General features: G+C 44.1%; 2 protein-coding genes across 7 annotated transcripts in view; one reads left to right on the plus strand and one right to left on the minus strand.

Moving 5' to 3' along the window:
• The window catches only part of dnm1a (dynamin 1a), a 78,631-nt gene extending 66,124 nt beyond the window's left edge, over positions 1 to 12,507 (plus strand). For 2 of the 5 annotated variants that reach the window (XM_076284076.1, XM_076284079.1), the window contains exons 19-22: positions 2,360 to 2,530; positions 3,571 to 3,812; positions 4,759 to 4,953; positions 12,326 to 12,507. In XM_076284076.1, the coding sequence (XP_076140191.1) occupies positions 2,360 to 2,530; positions 3,571 to 3,812; positions 4,759 to 4,953; positions 12,326 to 12,386 (669 nt within the window). In that variant the 3' untranslated portion in view covers positions 12,387 to 12,507. Of the gene's footprint in view, positions 1 to 2,359; positions 2,531 to 3,570; positions 3,813 to 4,758; positions 4,954 to 11,228; positions 11,378 to 12,325 lie in introns of those variants that run through there. The other 3 variants (XM_076284077.1, XM_076284075.1, XM_076284078.1) reach the window with 3 other exon arrangements.
• A 2,393-nt stretch (positions 12,508 to 14,900) lies between these two features.
• golga2 (golgin A2) overlaps positions 14,901 to 17,500 on the minus strand; it is a 30,015-nt gene continuing 27,415 nt past the window's right edge. For both annotated transcript variants that reach the window (XM_076284081.1, XM_076284080.1), the window contains one exon: positions 14,901 to 17,500. This exon is cut by the window's right edge and continues 1,237 nt beyond it. The gene's annotated coding sequence lies outside the window, so the exon portion shown is untranslated.

Here is a 17,500-nt window from a genome sequence, read left to right on the forward strand (position 1 = left end):
AAAGAATGAAACGCGCTACTTTGTCTGTAAAGCGTCTCTCACTCCCTGCATTTGCTACTCTGTGGTCGAGAGCATTGTCCCGCCCACTACACCGTCTGATTTGTTAGTTAGCACGAATGCAGCCAATCAGGATCGAAGACTGAACACAGAGAAAGTTTAGAATTCTCACTGAGGCATACTGTATAATTAAATGCTTTTGAATGAAAATTTTCAGCATATCGCCATAGCCTAGGCTACTATCTACCCCCCCTTTTTGACAACTGAAATATCGGTTTTACATATCGGTTATCGGCCTCCTGTTTTGGTAATAATTGATATCGGTATCGGCCCTGAAAAAAACATATCGGTCTATCCCTAGGAGTAAGTGTGTGTGTGTGTGTGTGTGTGTGTGTGTGTGGTAGCTCCAGTCAGTGCCCAGTGTGAGATCATGTCTTTGTGGCTGTTGGAACTCAAATGCATACTAATGGAGCTGATTCGTCAGTATGCAAACGAATTTGAAGGAAAATATCTGTGCGTGTGTGTGTCTGTCCACCACTGAAATCAAAGAATGTTCTAGCACTTCAAGACAGTTTTTGCTGTCTACTTTGTGAAAGACTTTCCTGTTGCCCCTAAACTTCGCCAGTCAGACCATCCATCATAAAGTAGTGAAAGTAGTTTGGTGCATATCTGTCTAGTTTTAAAGTAAAGTAGTTTAGTGCATACTTTAGCACATCTGTCATTTAGCTCCTGGATTGTGAGTAGTGTGAGTAGCAGGCTTGGAATTTCACCATTCTGGGGGCAAGGCCACTTGGCCTTCAGTTGGGCATATTTGGTGGGGGGCACAAAGGCCACATGTCAGGGCACCAAGGCCAAAGTTAACTATACAGTAGTAGGCTATAAAAATGATCAAAGTTGTATTTAGCCTATTCACTGCAGTAGACCTGCATCACTGTATGAAACATTACAAAAACATGAAACATGACATATTACATATAACTGTAAATCATCTGATCATCTAATAAAAACAGATATCTAGGCTATATATAAAATGTATTTTATATTTGGCCTGCTATGAAATCATGTATTGAACAATTTAAATGTAGCACAGCTCAGCTTTAAGAAACTCAAATAGCCTAGATGCATGCTTAGCATTTTGTGATCATTAAGGCTACTTTCACAAACTCTTAGTCAGCTGTCCTCTGATTTACCAATATCTAGGCGATATTTGTAACATTTATTTTGTATTTGGCCCGTTATGAAATCATGTGGAACAATTTAAACACATTGTAAAACTTAAAGCCCAAATTTGGAGACATCCATGCATGTCGAAATTTACTGCAAATTCAAAACTGGATTACTCTGGAACGGCTAACTGTACAGGGGACTGCTTTACACCTTTGTGTTCGGTAAGGTCTGCTGTTTATTCTGATATGTGGTTTGTCATGTGTTAAAAGAAGGGTTCGTGAAGTATTCCACCGAGATGAATGGGTAGGGAGATCATGGACGCAAAACCTTCAGTAGAATGTATGATTCAATTGAATTATATTATTTACTTTTCTCGCGAACCGTTTAACACATAAATTATCGGCTAACGTCGTTTTAAAGCTGAGAAAAAGCTCTTTCATGTGATACTTGTGATGTCTGTGTGATGAATAGGCTACTTCGCGAGTAGTTCAACTGAGAAGAATGGGTGAATTTGGACGCACTTTCTTGCGCTGTTACTTTCTCCACTGCGTAAAAGACTAAATTAATTTGCGCTGTGAATGCTAAGATTATTTTGACAGGCCACAGGCTAAATAAAAATCGCTATTAGTAGGACAAAGCAGAATATTGAAAGAAGGGGGCACCAAGGCCACCGTGGCCTGTAAACCTATGATTTTCAAAGGGGCTTCACGGCCAACGCAAGGGGCTACGACGGCCAGGGCCGTCGTGGCCGCCGTGAAATTCCTACCCTGGTGAGTAGTACGCTCTTGAATATATTTCTTTTCACCTTTCTTTTAAATACTTTTAAAGTATCTCAAGGGGTCCAGGTCTCAGTTAGAACTATGAGCTACAGCATTCATACAGCTCTTTATGATTATGATTATAGGTGCTTTATTTTCATGATAGTATACTATGTTTATTTATATCTTGTTAGATTCTCATTATTATTATTATTATTATAGGTTTAATTGTTATTGTCTGTCTTCTTCTCATTTCTGTGTGTGTCTTCACTAACTGTCTGTTATATGTGTGTGTGTGTGTTTGTGTTTGTGTTTGTGTTTGTGTGTGTGTGTGTGTGTGTGTGTGTGTGTGTGTGTGTGTGTTTGTGTTTGTGTTTGTGTTTGTGTTTGTGTTTGTGTGTGTGTGTGTGTGTGTGTGTGTGTGTGTGTGTGTCCAGAGTGACACCTCGGATGAGAATGGCTCAGACAGCTTCATGAACTCCATGGACCCCCAGCTGGAGCGCCAGGTGGAGACCATCCGCAGCCTGGTGGACTCCTACATGGGCATCGTCAACAAGACCGTCCGGGACCTCATCCCCAAGACCATCATGCACCTGATGGTCAACAACGTCAGTCACACACACACACACACACACACACACACACACACACACACACACACACACACACTTTACACATACTTTACACATACTTTAATCATTCACAGTTATGTTAACTGCTCACCTCTAAACATTTCCACCTCTCCCCCCTCATTCCCTCCTCTCATTCCTCCCACGTTCTCTGTCTCTCTCTCTCACATCCTCCTCTCTTGTCTTTGTCCATCTCTATTTCTTCTTTTCATTCCACTCTTCCTCCTTTCTCTCTCTCTTGGCTTTCCCCCTCTCTTCTCTTCTCTTCTCTCTTCTCCATCCCTCTTTCTTTCTCTCTGTCCATCTCTCCCTCTATTTTCTCCCTCCCTCTCTTTCTCTCTCCTGTCTGTCCATCTCTCTGTCCTTTTCTCCCTCCCTCTCTTTCTCACTGTCCATCACTCCTCCTTTATCCATCTCTCTCTCCTCTTTTCACCCTCCCTCTCTTTCTCTGTCCATCTCTCCCCCTCTATCCTCCTCTTTTCTCCCTCCCTCTGTCTCTCTTGTCTGTCCATCTCTCCTCTTTTCTCCCTCTTTCTCTTTCTCTCTGTCGATCTCTCCTCCTTTATCCTCCTCTTTTCTCCCTCCCTCTCTCTCTCCATCCACCTTTCCCCCTCTATCCTCCTCTTTTCTCCCTCCCTCTCTTTCTCTCTGTCCATCTCTCCTCCTTTATCCTCCTCTTTTCTCCCTCCCTCTCTCTCTCTCTCCGTCCACCTCTCCCCCTCTAACCTCCTCTTTTCTCCCTCCCTCTCTTTCTCTCCGTCCATCTCTCCCCTTCTATCCTCCTCTTTTCTCTCTTCCCCTCTCTCTCTCTGTCCACCTCTCCCCCTCTATCCTCCTCTTTTCTCCCTCCCTCTCTCTCTCTCTCCGTCCACCTCTCTCCCTCTATCCTTCTCTTTTCTCCCTCCCCCCCCTCTCTCTCTCTCTCTGTCCACCTCTATCCTCCTCTTTTCTCCCTCCCTCTCTCTCTCTCTCTCTCTCTCTCTGTCCACCTCTCCCCGTCTCCTGCGTCCTGTGTCCAGACTAAGGAGTACATTAATGCGGAGCTGCTGGCGCAGCTGTACTCGTGCGGGGACCAGAACTCCCTGATGGAGGAGTCCCAGGAGCAGGCCCAGCACCGCGACGAGATGCTGCGCATGTACCACGCCCTGCGCGAGGCGCTCAACATCATCGGCGACATCAGCACCACCACCATCACCACCGCCATGCCCCCGCCCGTCGACGACTCCTGGCTGCAGGTGCAGAGAGGAGGATCCGGGGGCAGGTGAGGAAGAAGAGGAGCGTGTGGGGGGGGGGGGGGGGAGAGAGGAGAGGTAGAGAGGAGGAGCAGTGGGAGAGGTGGAGAGGGGGGAAAAAGAGAGGAGAGGGGAGGAGAGGAGGGAGGGAGGGAGAGAGAGGAAAGGAAAGTAGAGGGGGAGGGGAGGAGAGGAGGGAGGGAGGAGAGGAGAGGAGAGGAGGGAGGGAGAGGAGAGGAGAGGAGAGCAGGAGAGGAGAGGAGGGAGGGAGGGAGAGAGAGGAGAGGAGAGCAGGAGAGGAGAGGAGGGAGACAGTGGAGAGGAGGGGGAAGGAAGAGGGGCAGGGAGGAAGGCACAATGAAGTAGAATTAGACAGGTCAGTGGGGTCATCTCTCTGCACAGGATCCAGTCCCAACAGTCGCCTGCCATCACTGCCTTGAACACTCCTCATATCATCATACCAAGTCAGTAATCAGTCAGGAGGGTGTGCAGTTGAGTCACTGTGGGTTCAGTGACATGGCGCCCCCTGCTGTCCCCTGAAAAAAGCACACACTATGTAGCATGGCAAAGCATTAGGGCTTGTAATAATGTATTTTCAGTGTCATTTTTTTTCACCATCATTTTGAGGTTTTGGCTCTTCATCTATCATCTACATCTCCATATGTAGTTCCTTATACTGTGTATAAGTTGGCACATCTCCATATGTAGTTCTTTATGCTGAGTGTCCTGTGTCAAAGTCGGGCACTCTGTCATCAACAGTCGAACACATGTCACCACAAGCTGATTTCACAGTTTATACTTTTTCAGATTTCAGAAATAAAACAGGGATGTATCTTAAAGTGATTAGAAAGTAAAGATAGTAAGGTGAGATTACACATGTAAAAGATTAGAAATTGTGTTCGAGATGAATGAATGAATGAATGGAATTAAAAAAATAACATTGACTTTCCTTTAAACTCGAAACTTTACCTCCAGGTCCCCTGCCACCAGCCCCACTCCTCAGAGACGAGGGCCCCCTCCAGGTCCCCCAGCACGTCCAGGCTCGCGGGGCTCTGCGCCGGGACCCCCCCCTGGAGGCCCCCCCGTCCCCTCGCGCCCGGGGGCCTCACCTGACCCGGGACCCCCACAGGTGCCCTCGCGCCCCAATCGCGCACCCCCCGGCGTGCCCAGGTGAGTCCCGTTACCATAGAGACGGAGAGGTGCTGGCGAGGATGTTTTTAAAAAAAGTGGACAGTGATTTAAGATTGTGAAGGAAGTCTGGGAAACCACAGCAACCATGGCATGTGTTAAAAGCTAAAGATATGGAAAATATGGAATACAGGTGAGCTTTAAAAGGAAAGATAAGAACTAATGGCAACCTGTGACAGGGAGCAAAGTTAATGTCAATGTGTTGATCTTACTATATCTACAGTATAATCACAGTTAAAAGCTGCAGATACGTGTCTCATATCCAAATATTAAGAAGGGAGTTATAATCACTGTGATTAGCTGATTGATTGTAATCATCTGGGGAGCATCACTTCAAAATATGTGAAGCATGGATTCTTTCAGTCGATTACAGTTATTATGTATGAATAAACTTGAACTGGATATTTTAAATACATCCCATCAAGGAGAGGAGACAAAGATCTTGAATTTGTTTCCAGTGGAGCTGAAGACTGTAGTGGTATTTACTCTGTGTGTGTGTGTATGTGTGTGTGTGTGTGTGTGTGTGTGTGTGTGTGTGTGTGACTGAGGGAAAGCTAGAGGGAGTGGCGTACAGCTGGGTTACAACGGCCACACAACTGAAGCATTCCAATCACGGAGCGTATAGTGCAACAGTTTGCTTCCACTATAATCAATGGAACTGGATACACCAGACCGAAGAGCTTTGCACACATTCAAAAACATGGTGTAGACCCACCGTGAGACTTCAGAAGACACACACACATAAGAGGACGGATGTACTTCTAATCAGACATTTGTAGCAAAGTGTTCAGAAACACTTTGCCAAGAAAGTTATTAGTAAATCATAGTTTGATAGTCTGAAGGATGCAGTCTGCCATTTTGCTTTCACATACATAAAAAGTTGTTGATATCATATGAAATGACTCTGTGTTGAAGCAGTATCCTAATTGGCTGGGATTGTTTATGGCTCAATCTGAGCCACTATGTTTGTGTCAAACATCAACAAATGCAGGCTAGAGTCACAGACCTTTAACGCACTACTTTTAAGGAATTTGTCTGGTGCAATTGGGAAATTGTGAAGGGAAGAGAGAATGTGTGTATGTGGCAGGGGACATCTAGTGTGTGTGTGTGTGTGTGTGTGTGTGTGTGTGTGTGTGTGTTGGGTTGCTTTTTTCTTCTCTCTGTCTCCTCTGTGATGCTAATAATCTGCTAACATTGCCCTCTGTTGCTTGTGGTCCTGTGCTCTGGTGACATTACAGTACCTGAAAACAGTCAGGGCAGCTGCTTGCCTCCTTAATGAGACACTCACACCACTCAAAACTGCTGTCTAGCCTCAACACACACACACACACACACACACACACACACACACACACACACACACACACACACACACACACACACACACACACACACACACACACACACCTGCAGCAAGGGATGTGTGTATACTCCCTTAAATATTCAGTTTAACCAACTAAACATCTTTACACTGAGGATTCATTCTGGTCAGTCACTAATGAGGTAAATCTCATACAGTAAAACACTCTCTGAAATCAACACACACTAAGTAACCGCATGAGTAGTTACTAGCTCCTTTGGACTGGACTGAAATTAACACGAGGAGTGTTATTAGTCTGGAGTTTGACCAGACATGACAGCAGTCAGTAGTGCCGTGCGTCTCTCTCTCTGTCTCTCTGTCTCTCTCTCTGTCCTCCACATCTAAAACCCTCTGGTCTTGCACCACCACCCCCTCACCCCTCATCTTCCCTCACCACCACCTCCACCTGTCCGCTATGATTCCTCTTTCAGAATTACAATCAGTGACCAGTGAGGACTAACGCTTCTGGTACGTGTGGTACTCCCACTCTCACCAACTTGCCCAGCTCCCTCTCTCTCTCTCTCTCTCTCTCTCTCTCTCTCTCTCTCTCTCTCTCTCTCTCACTCACTCACACACACACACACACAACCCTCTCTATAATTAATAAACACACACACACATACACTCACTCACACTCTCTCGCTCTGTCTCACACACACTACACACACACACACACACACACACATACACACACCCCTCTCTATAATTAACAAATACACCCTCACACACTCTCTTTGTCTCTCTCTGTAACACACACACAAACACACTTAGCCCTCTCTGTATCTCTCTCACACTCACTCCTTTTAATTACTCACACTCACCCTCTTAATAACTTACTTATAACTGTCTCTCTCTCTCTCTCTCTCTCTCTCTCTCTCTCTCTCTCTCTCTCTCTCTCTCTCTCTCTCTCTCGTGTCTGGTGCTGGTCTCAGCACATTGGACTGGGCTCTTCCTGCTGCATGACCCTGAGAGTCTGACCGCTCCCTAACCACTCTCTCACAAAAGGTTACCGTGGTTACGGAGTGGACAGAGTCCTGCCCCATGTGTCTGAAGTTCAAACAGGGTCATTAAGAGAATGCCACCTCTGTAGCGTAGCTGAGTGCACACCTGCGTCCTGACCACAGAGTCCTAAAGGCCACAGCCACACACCTCTTTCTGAGACGTATATCATAGGCTCTCATAGGGGGCCATTGCTGTGCACAAAGGAGGTCTTAAGGAAGAGAAATTAGAAAGCAAACTTGTTGGTGACGTGTCAGTATAGACCCTGATTGACTTCACACGATGGCTTGCTGTTACTTAACCAGCATACTAATGTGTGTGTGTGTGTGTGTGTGTGTGTGTGTGTGTGTGTGTGTGTGTGTGTGTGTGTGTGTGGGTGTATGCAAGTATGCTGTGCAGGATATCTTTCCTCACATCAAAGGAAAGGTTAGATGTATTATTCCTTTACGTGATGTGGTGATTCTCCACACCATGTTTACACACACATGCAGTCACACATGTGCAGTCATTCATGCACACTCGGAGCAGAAATGCACACACCTCTACAACATCACATCCAAGTGGATCTAAGACGGAGTGCTGACACAAAGGTCAGGGGTCAAGAAGCAGTGTAACCGTTGTGTGTCCCACCCCCTTGTCCCCCCCCCCCACCCACCCGCCAGTGGCATCTTACACAACCATGGCTCTGTTGGTGAATGTTGCCATAGAAGCATTTACCAAGGAAACCTGTCCGTTATGTGACGTATGTAATGTCCACTGTTCCAAAGCCTCATGCCCACACAGATAACGGCTTCCTCTGGATTATGGATCTTTCCATGCCGTTATCTGCATAGTCACCATAAATCACCCATCGCTTGGTTCCTCACTAAGACACCTACAGTAGGATAGCTCTTCTGACCTATCGTTTGGTTCCTCACTAAGACACCTACAGTAGGATAGCTCTTCTGACCTATCGTTTGGTTCCTCACTAAGACACTTAGGATAGCTCTTCTGACCTATCGTTTGGTTCCTCACTAAGACAGCTCGATGGTGTTTTATGCCCCCAACGTCGTCTTTCAGGCAGCGCTGCCACGCCACCGCTGATTTAAAGGCACCTAATCCTAAACCTAACCGTAACCCATGCCTAACCATAATGCCTTCCAGGCAGCGCTGCCTTGAAGACAACATTGGGGGCATAAAACACCAAGAAACACTAAGACACGTAGGATAGCTCCTCTCATCTATCGCTTGGTTACTCCCTAAGGCCCGTAGGATAGCTCCTTTAACTCATCTCTTGGTTCCTCACTACAACATGCAGGATAGCTTGTCTCACATATCGTTCGGTTCCTCACTACAACACGTAGGATAGCTCCTCTCAAAGTGTGATGGCGAATTTGATGTTGCATTTTTAATCTTTGTCTTTTCAGTTTTTGACACCAGGAAGTTATATCCAGCTGGACATGACTTGCACAAACAAAATAACGTTAAAAATGTGTACCTTGTAAATTATATTTATGTAACTTTAAGTATTGTAAGCAACATGACAGAAATAGATAACATTAAAAAATTGGGTAACACTCCATAATAAGGTGCCATAATAAATAGCAAACTAGTAATTACCTAACCCTTTGTTAATATTTGTTAATTGTTACTAAAATATCTATTTGGCACAAGTTAATCGTTTTTTCATCATTAATTAAATATTAGTTGTTTGCATAAAATCTGTATGTTAATGTTTTAACAAATCTATTAACTAATATTGTATAAATATATGTTAATAGTTAACTAAATATATGTTTGGCACTAATTAACAGTTATTTCTTACATCATTTAAATGTTAAATGTTTATTTACAAACTATATGCTAATATAAAAGTTAATGACATATTATTATTTATCTAGCTTTTCTGATTAGCTTTGTGGATAATTTATGGAATTTATGGCTTTAATGGCTTTATGGTCTTGTGGGGTGTATAAGGCACCCTACTGCCAGTGGTTGGTTGTGTGAAAGTTTGCGCTCCTCTTCTTCCAATTCATCCTTATTGGAGACCTTTGTGGTTGGCTGTCCTGTAATTGGTGACTCTCTGTCTAGTCTTTGAAAGTAGTGTACTCTTTGCCTTTGGAAGTACTATTTGGTTGCTGCTTGAATTTGGTGAAATTCAGGGGAGGGGAGTCAGGTGTAACAGAGTTAGAAATGTAGTTTAGTGTTTGTATGTGATTTTCGCCGTAATTAAGCATCTTTATTGAGATTGGTGTTTTGGAGCCCCCTTTGGAGAAACGCCATACTGCAGCTCTGCTGCGTTTTGTCCTTGTATTGTTGCCATAGCTGATCAGAAGCGGTATGCTTTGCATTGCGTAGGTCATAGACTGTATATATATACAGTCTATGGCGTAGGTTGACTGTATAAAGCTCTTCCCACTTTGTTTTAATTTCGTAAATGTAAAATGTTGTTTAAGTTGAACACTTTGATATACCACCTGTATTATGTTACTTTACATGTATTGTTAAGATTTGGGTGCAATTCTAGCAACTTAGTGAACGTTTATTAATGTTTTCATTATGACCACGAGTTCATACACACTGAGTCTAACGTGACTAGCTGTAAACTCCGCTAGCAACATTCAGTGTAGTTTAGCTTAGTGTGCATGGAAAGTGCAATTCAGTCTAGCAGGAAATGAATGTACATTTAGTTTAGCATTATTTTTATGCATTACCTATGGTCTACGTCTGTGAGTGTTTAGTGAGTCTCAGAATATTAGTTAATAAACTGTCATTCTGTGCACCTGAACATTCCATGTCGCATGTCTCCCTTGCTAGTAGGGCTGACAGTGATGGTATAGGAATGATGCATGTAATATAGCCCATTGAACTACTTGTTTTGTTTTAACTTTTCCTAAAGGAATAAATGTGATAAGCCAGTTTTGGTCTCAGTCCCTTCACCGTCTGACTAGTTATATATTACTAATATATTAATAAAGCTTAACCAACTTTATTATAAGGGTCCCCCATACTGATAGTTATATATTACTAATATATTAATTAAGCTTAACCAACTTTATTATAAGGGTCCCCCATACTGATAGTTATATATTACTAATATATTAATTAAGCTTAACAAACTTTATTATAAGGGGCCCCACGCTTATAGCTATATACTACTAATATATTAATTAAGCTTAACCAACTTTATTGCAAGCGGTTCCGGTTGCAAACAACGAATATTTAATTAATGATTAAAAAACTATTAACTTGTGCCAAATAGATATGTTAGTAACAATTAACAAATATTAACAAAGGGTTAGGTAATTACTAGTTTGCTATTTATTATGGCACCTTATTATGGAGTGTTACCAAAAATTGTTTACTGTTGACATGAATTAGTTGGTGGCAATCCTTTGCTCTGCTATCAGTTGATTTGAGGGATGCAACTAAACATTTCTCTAATGCACTGGACATTTCATCACAAGTCTGTCATTTAGCAGAGTAGAGTACTGGACATTTCTAGCCTGGACTAGGCCAGACTCATATTCTATTCCAATGGAGCGACTGAACCGACCGAATTTCCCGAACTTGAATTTTGTGTGCAGGGTAAATTCGGGCTGGCTTCCAGGCTAAAACATCTCCTTACAGTAGTCATTCTTAAGTTCTTTAATGGAGAAAAAATTATCTTCCAGTATGTCAGCTCTATTTTCCACTTGAATCTTCCAGTACAGCTAAAGTGAATAAATGTCTTGAGGAATCCCATGTCATTTTAAATGTATGTGTTTGTGACAAAGTGTTGTCTGTGTGTACCAGTTTTCTTATGCTATATATCTCCAAAGCCAATGTGTGTATGTGTGTGTGTGTGTGTGTGTTGCCCTACACTCATTCCCTGTCTCCTGTCTGTGTCCCTGTGTGTTTCTGTGTGTTTCCATGGCAGCCGCAGGCCGCCGCCCTCTCCCTCCAGACCCCACAGAGCCTCAGACTCCTCCTTCTTAGACTATTAGCCCCTCCCACCGACATGGCCGACAGCAGGAGCACAGCTGCCTGCCCAATCAAAACAGCTTACCTCTCCCAGCCACTCCCACAAGACCCACCCCTCAGTGTCTTCACACTCTTTTGCCTCGGAAAAACACGTGCACGCACACACACACACACACACACACACACACACACACACACACACACACACACACACACACATGGAGTGTGCATGGAAAGAAGAAAAGGTTTGGGTATCCTGTGCTTTCAGTAGTTAGAGGTTTTAACTTTTTTTTTAATTTGTTTTGTTTTGATCTCTCTTTTTGCTCTCTTCTTCCCATGAGCTGAATGAAAGAATGCTTTCTTCTTCCAAATCATCTTCTTCCTTTCTACTTCTTCTTCTTCTTCTGTTTCTCGTTTCTGGTGTTTGGAAGTAGTGGGTTTGGCCCACGTGCTAATGCTCGCAAAGCTCAGCGTTCTTGCCTGGGTCCGATGCATTATCTCTGTCGCACAGCGACTTTCTGGACGGCTGCCCTGTCCGGGGCGGACTTGGGCCGCAGGTGGGCCGCATCCGCCCCAGCCGGCGCCAGCCTGAGGGTTTTGGGATAACTGCATCTCCTGAAGTGTGCTGTTTTTTTTTCTGTGTTTGTTTGTTTGTTTATATCAATGTGCCATTTTTAAGTGTTCTCACGTCCTTGTCCGTTTTCTGCCTCTGCTGAGCTCTCACAGATTTCTGAGGTGTCAGGACAGCCGCCACCGTGTTTTGTAATTAGCTTTCACTATCTGGCAATCGACACGTCACCGTCAAGGGTGCAGAAGAAAATCTACTTACTAGCAGTATGTAGCTGCACAAATGGTTTCCTGTGACAAGCAGCTGTGCAGGAAACAGCTGTGGCAGTTCCTTCTGATCCTGACATCTCAGAGATCCGAATGTTCTACTCTTTCACACTCTCATCTGTTCATTCTGCACTCCTTTTTTCCTTTATCCCTCCTTTCTTTGTCTTTTTCCCCCCCAATTTTTATGTTCTAATTTTATTTATTGTTTATATTGGTCAGCCGCCCCAGCAAGGGAAGCCCCTCTCGCCCCGAGAGCCCCCTGCCTCCGTTCGACGCTTGATTTTCTTTCCCTTATTCCTTCTTTTTCTTTTTTCCTCCTTCTATTCCTCTCTTCCCTCTCTTCTGTGCTCTTCACAGCGGAAAATGAGAGACTTGCATCAAACTCCAGAAAATACAACCACCCCCCCCCCACCCTCCAAAAAAAAAGAAAGAAAACAAAACAGAACCCCCACCCCCACCAGCACAACCAACCAGCCGCTCACACATGGAGAGAAAGAAAGGACTGAATAGAATTAAAGAAGAGAGAGGAGACTCCTCAGAGCCAACCCTCATGTGACGCTCTCCACGCACCCATGTCTAATGACTAAGAGTAAAAGATGATGATGATGATGATGAAGGGGAATGGAGGAGGAGAAGGTTGGCAGTGCTGACAGGACCCCTGCTGCACCTCAGGTTGATTTTCCAGAAGGTTCCATCTGCTCCTTGGCTACCCAACTCCCTCTGATCTTCCCCTCACTCCCCATTGGCTCTCTAGGTGTTCTCTCTGACACTGTGATAACCCCCCCCCCCCATGTTAGTGATACAGCAGTAAGCACCCAATATGCATTTCAGCCCAGTGCTCGCACACCCTAGTGATCTGTGCTTGTCAGGTCTAGAGCTGTCTTTGCCTCTTGTTTCCTAAATTTGGCATGCAATGTCCCAATCCCAATCCTAGGGTTAGGTCTAGATCTGTCTCTGACTCTTCTACCCAAGATTTGAAATGCTATGTCCCAATCCCCCTCCTACCCCTGGGTAAAGGTTATATCTAGACCTGTCTCTTCTTCTTGTTCCCTAAATTTGACATGCTAAGTCCCAAATCCCAATTCCCCTCCTAGGGTTAGGTCTAGATCTATCTCTACCTCTTGTTCCCTAGAATTGGCAAGCTGTGTCCCAATCCCTTTTAGTGCTCTCTAGTTCAGACCAAGGCTACTGATTAAGTGCTCATCCGACCCAGGTGACTTGTGTGTTCACCTCTGCTCCTATCTCTTCAAACACCATATCTACATGTAGCATAAAACAGTTCACTTAGTGAGGCGGGATCTACTTAGAATGTGCAATATTTATCTCTAGTGGACAGGTTGTCTTTAAGACCTGTGCACGACACTCATACACCAGACACATTTTAGATGACCTGAACTGAGTAGAGTTCAACACACTAGTCATCAGCGGACTCCTAGGGCACACTGACACGTTGAGAGGAGAAAGTTGCTAATAGATTGTGTCTGCTGGTGAATTTTAGAATAAATAGATTAATAAAAAAAAACTTCTAAAAAAAAAAAAACTACTCTGCTTGTGAGTAATGTTGACTAATGAAATCAGGGGTTTAGAGTAAAACGACAAAACTCTTCTGGCTCATGTCATGCACAACCCCTCCTCTGTATCGTTTGTTCTGTTGATCTGAAATACATGAGACCTCCCCCATGGGCATCTATGTCTTCTGTGGTTTTGCTGTGGTAGATTCTGTAATTGTTTCTGTTTAGCATGGCACTAACCCCCCAAACCCCCCCCCCCCCATATGGCCCTAACCAAAACCACTCTACTTGTGCGTCCCTCCTCTTCTCCTTGAAGTCCATCCCAAGAGACTACCTTTGACTCTGATGTCTGTGCTGCCCCCAAACCCCAAGTCTCAGCAATTGCAACTAGTAAAAGAAATGATTTTAAGAGTAAAATAGTGTATAATGGACATATCTTAAATGTTACTTACGTATGTTTGTGGTGCACCTGTGGTGGGATCTGTACTTCCACTGTTTAGACACTAGTTGAAATGTAAGATTAATGAATATTCAGCTGTTATGGATAATTTATGAGTAACTATGACTTGAAATTACTGATATTTAAACATGAAACATCTAATCTGAAAAGGGAAAAATAATTGTGACGTGATAAAATAATTTTTAAAAATTTGTGTTTTTTTCCTGTCAGTTGTGTAGTTGGCAGTGACTGATTGAGTGTGACATGCAGGTGATTCACCCTGATCATGACTGAAGACAGTTGAACGAGTGTGTGTGTGCGTGTACTGTATGTGCGTGTGTGCGTGTAAATACTCTGTCCTGCTGTGATACGTCCTGTGTTTCACCGCTGTGGGTTGAGCGAGTTTCTCAAGCAGGACTGCCTGTGCTTTGTGGAGAAATTAAAATATGTGTTCCAAAACCAAACCAGCATTTGGATGTCTTCATTTGGATGTACATTTAAAGCTTCCACTCAGGAAACTCTTTTATCCAATGTACTGTAACTAACTTGTAGCATGGAAGTCTCATGGAATTGCATTCAAAACAAATTCAGGTCAAGGATTCTGACTTCTTACTGGGAAAAAAGTACAATTGAACACCACTCGGCGTTCCCACTTTTTTAACTCCGGCCACCTGACGGGTCTTCAAAGTCAGAACTGAAGTCTGGCGTCCGAGTTGTCTAGACTGCAGCATATTACTTTGGTGACTTCCATCTTTTATCTTTTAAAAACTCCTATTCAAGTGACTGTCTGTGACTTTATACACATGCACCATTAGCACATACAAATATGAATGACAAGTCCTGATCGCTTTGCTGAATCAGTTTTATTTTTAAGAGGGGAAAAAAAAATCATGGTCAGGAAGAAATCACATCAGAAATATAACTGCTGAAAACCATTTCAACTGGATCTCTCCATGGTTCCTTCATTTTGTTTCCAACAGTCTACGATGCATTAAAACTGATTAGTTCAGATACTTATTCCAAATAAATAGAATCTTTCATTTAGTTAACCTTTTTTTCTTATTAAATCACACCGCACCCCAGCCTACCTACATTTACCCAGACTCCCCCAGCAACCCCCTCAGCCAATGGGCTCACAGCGCTGGGATTCTCAATGAAGGCAGTGGCTCACCGAGATCCAATAGGTAACTCTACACCCTTTCAGGTACCCTATGTCAGATCTGAGGTGCTCTGTGACGGCATTCATTTGACACCCATCTCATAAAAAAAAAGGTTATCTGATCTTCCTCTGAGAAAGAGACAGAGCAAGAGAAACAGAGCTCCGCTCTAGAATCTTTGATCATAACCTAGTGCAGGTCTGCTATGTGACTCTGCACCTGCTGGCTAGCAATGGCTCAGTGAGTTCTAACAGCACTGTCACCCTCGCTGCCCTCAGGTCGCTGAGCCCAACATGAACAGTAGGGGGCGCCAGGTTCATCATTTCGCTCACTCACACCAATCTGAATGAATATACAATATGTTACAGAGATACAGTATATACATGTCTTTTACATTAGAGACAACAACAAGGCTGACAACAGCCTTAATCCTCTGTTGACAAAATGTTCACAGAAAACACACACACACAACTTGTGGGGGAACAATCAATCTGTGAATAGAGGAATTAGACATAGCTCTTTCTTGGGACCGTAAATTAACAACCCCGCCCCCCAGGAGTAGAGGAAAAAACTACTGACCAAAGTGCTTGTTTCAGGGCAGACCTGACCTGGCTCGTAACATGTAAACCGCAGGTCAGGTTACAGTGATGTCCAGACATACTGTGCACACACCTGAAGTCTCTGTGTCTCACACACTCTCTCACACACACCTCTTGCACGTGCAACAAACCATCCAGTTACAATATCACGATGACACAAACAAAACACAACTCATCTGCTGGTCAGCCAGCAAGAATACCCTGCCACTCAACAATGATATTCTGACACACACACTAACACAAAAGGAGGGGGGCATCAGAGGTCAAGTACAAACACCTGTGAGTGATGCTTGTATTTAAAATATGGTTGTGGTAGTGGTGGCAGAGGATGAACTCAGTCCTCTTTATGTGATTGGAAACAGGTACTCCTCAAGCTTACTTCATATTACATTTACACCCTTACCATGCCTGATTCTCTCTCCCTCGCACACGCACACACACACACACACACACACACACACACACACACACACACACACACACACACACACACACACACACACACACACACACACACACACACACACACACACACACACACACACACACAAAAACACTCAGTCAGCCCCTCTCCGACCTTACCTCCCCTGTCTGACCCTCAGCCGGAACACGCCGGAAGGAAGGCAGCCAGCCTCATTGAGCTCTTAAGACAGGAATAGGATACCAACTTTAAAAAGCCACCATGGGGAAAACAAACACAAACACTAAACAAACAACAAACCTGGATTTGACTCTTTTTGTTTGTATGTTTGTTCTAATTGTGGTGGAATACAGAGGGCATTCTCAGGGAATCAGGAATTCCCAAAGATTCTGGGAATTCTCTGAGATTTGACTGAAATAAAACTCTGCAAGCATATCCCAACCACAATGATAACTCTTGGGTGACATCACAAAAAGTTTTTTTTTTTTCTCCCATCTGTAGCAGGTAGGTGTCTGACTGTAGTGTGGACATTTAAAGTGTCCTTGCAAGAGAACAGTGGGTTGAAGTCCAGGACACAGCCGCACAGGGGCATTGGAAAGTGTACAGTGCCCATGATGGAGCTATTTGCCTCATCTTTCCTCAGGAGCAATTGGCATCCTCCAAAGTTCAGACTAGTCAGCAGACTCAGCACCCTCCTGTGACGGCACTATGAAGTCTGCTTACCAGATAGTGAAGGGGGAAAAAAAAAAACACTACAGCGCAGAACAGCTGTGGACCAGCATGTTTATAAATAACAAAAGAAACACATCTCCCTCTCATGTACAGACCTTGTGTCCAGTTCTCAGTGTTTTAATCGGAATAAAGATACTAGGGGTGAGGGGAGGAGAATAATGGCTCTGCAGAACTTCCATCACACTCGGCGAGAACACCAGGCACCCTAAGCTTAGCACTACCCTCTCTCTCCTGCAGGGGTGTCTCTTACACTTCTTCATTACAACATCCTAAGCTTCTACGGTATCTAATCAGGCCAAAACATACTGTACCTTGTCCGACCCTGCTGCACTACACGAAAGGACGTCTGACCTCCAGGAGTCCCTGCTTTAGTCCTTCAGTGTTAATTCAGACCATTAGTCTGAAAGCTGTCTCTGTGTTTAGAGAAACACTGTCTGTCCAACGTGCCTCTTCAAACAACAATTCGTCCGCTCCACCACGGGGATCGGGTTCAGAGTGCGTGCTCAGCATCTGACCCGCCACACACGCAGCGCCT

This window comes from Alosa pseudoharengus, unplaced genomic scaffold (genome assembly GCF_046254945.1).
Source record: "Alosa pseudoharengus isolate Yale_2024_CS ecotype anadromous, Long Island Sound unplaced genomic scaffold, YU_APseudo_1.1 YU_APseudo_1.1_scf_14, whole genome shotgun sequence".
NCBI lineage: Eukaryota > Metazoa > Chordata > Actinopteri > Clupeiformes > Clupeidae > Alosa > Alosa pseudoharengus.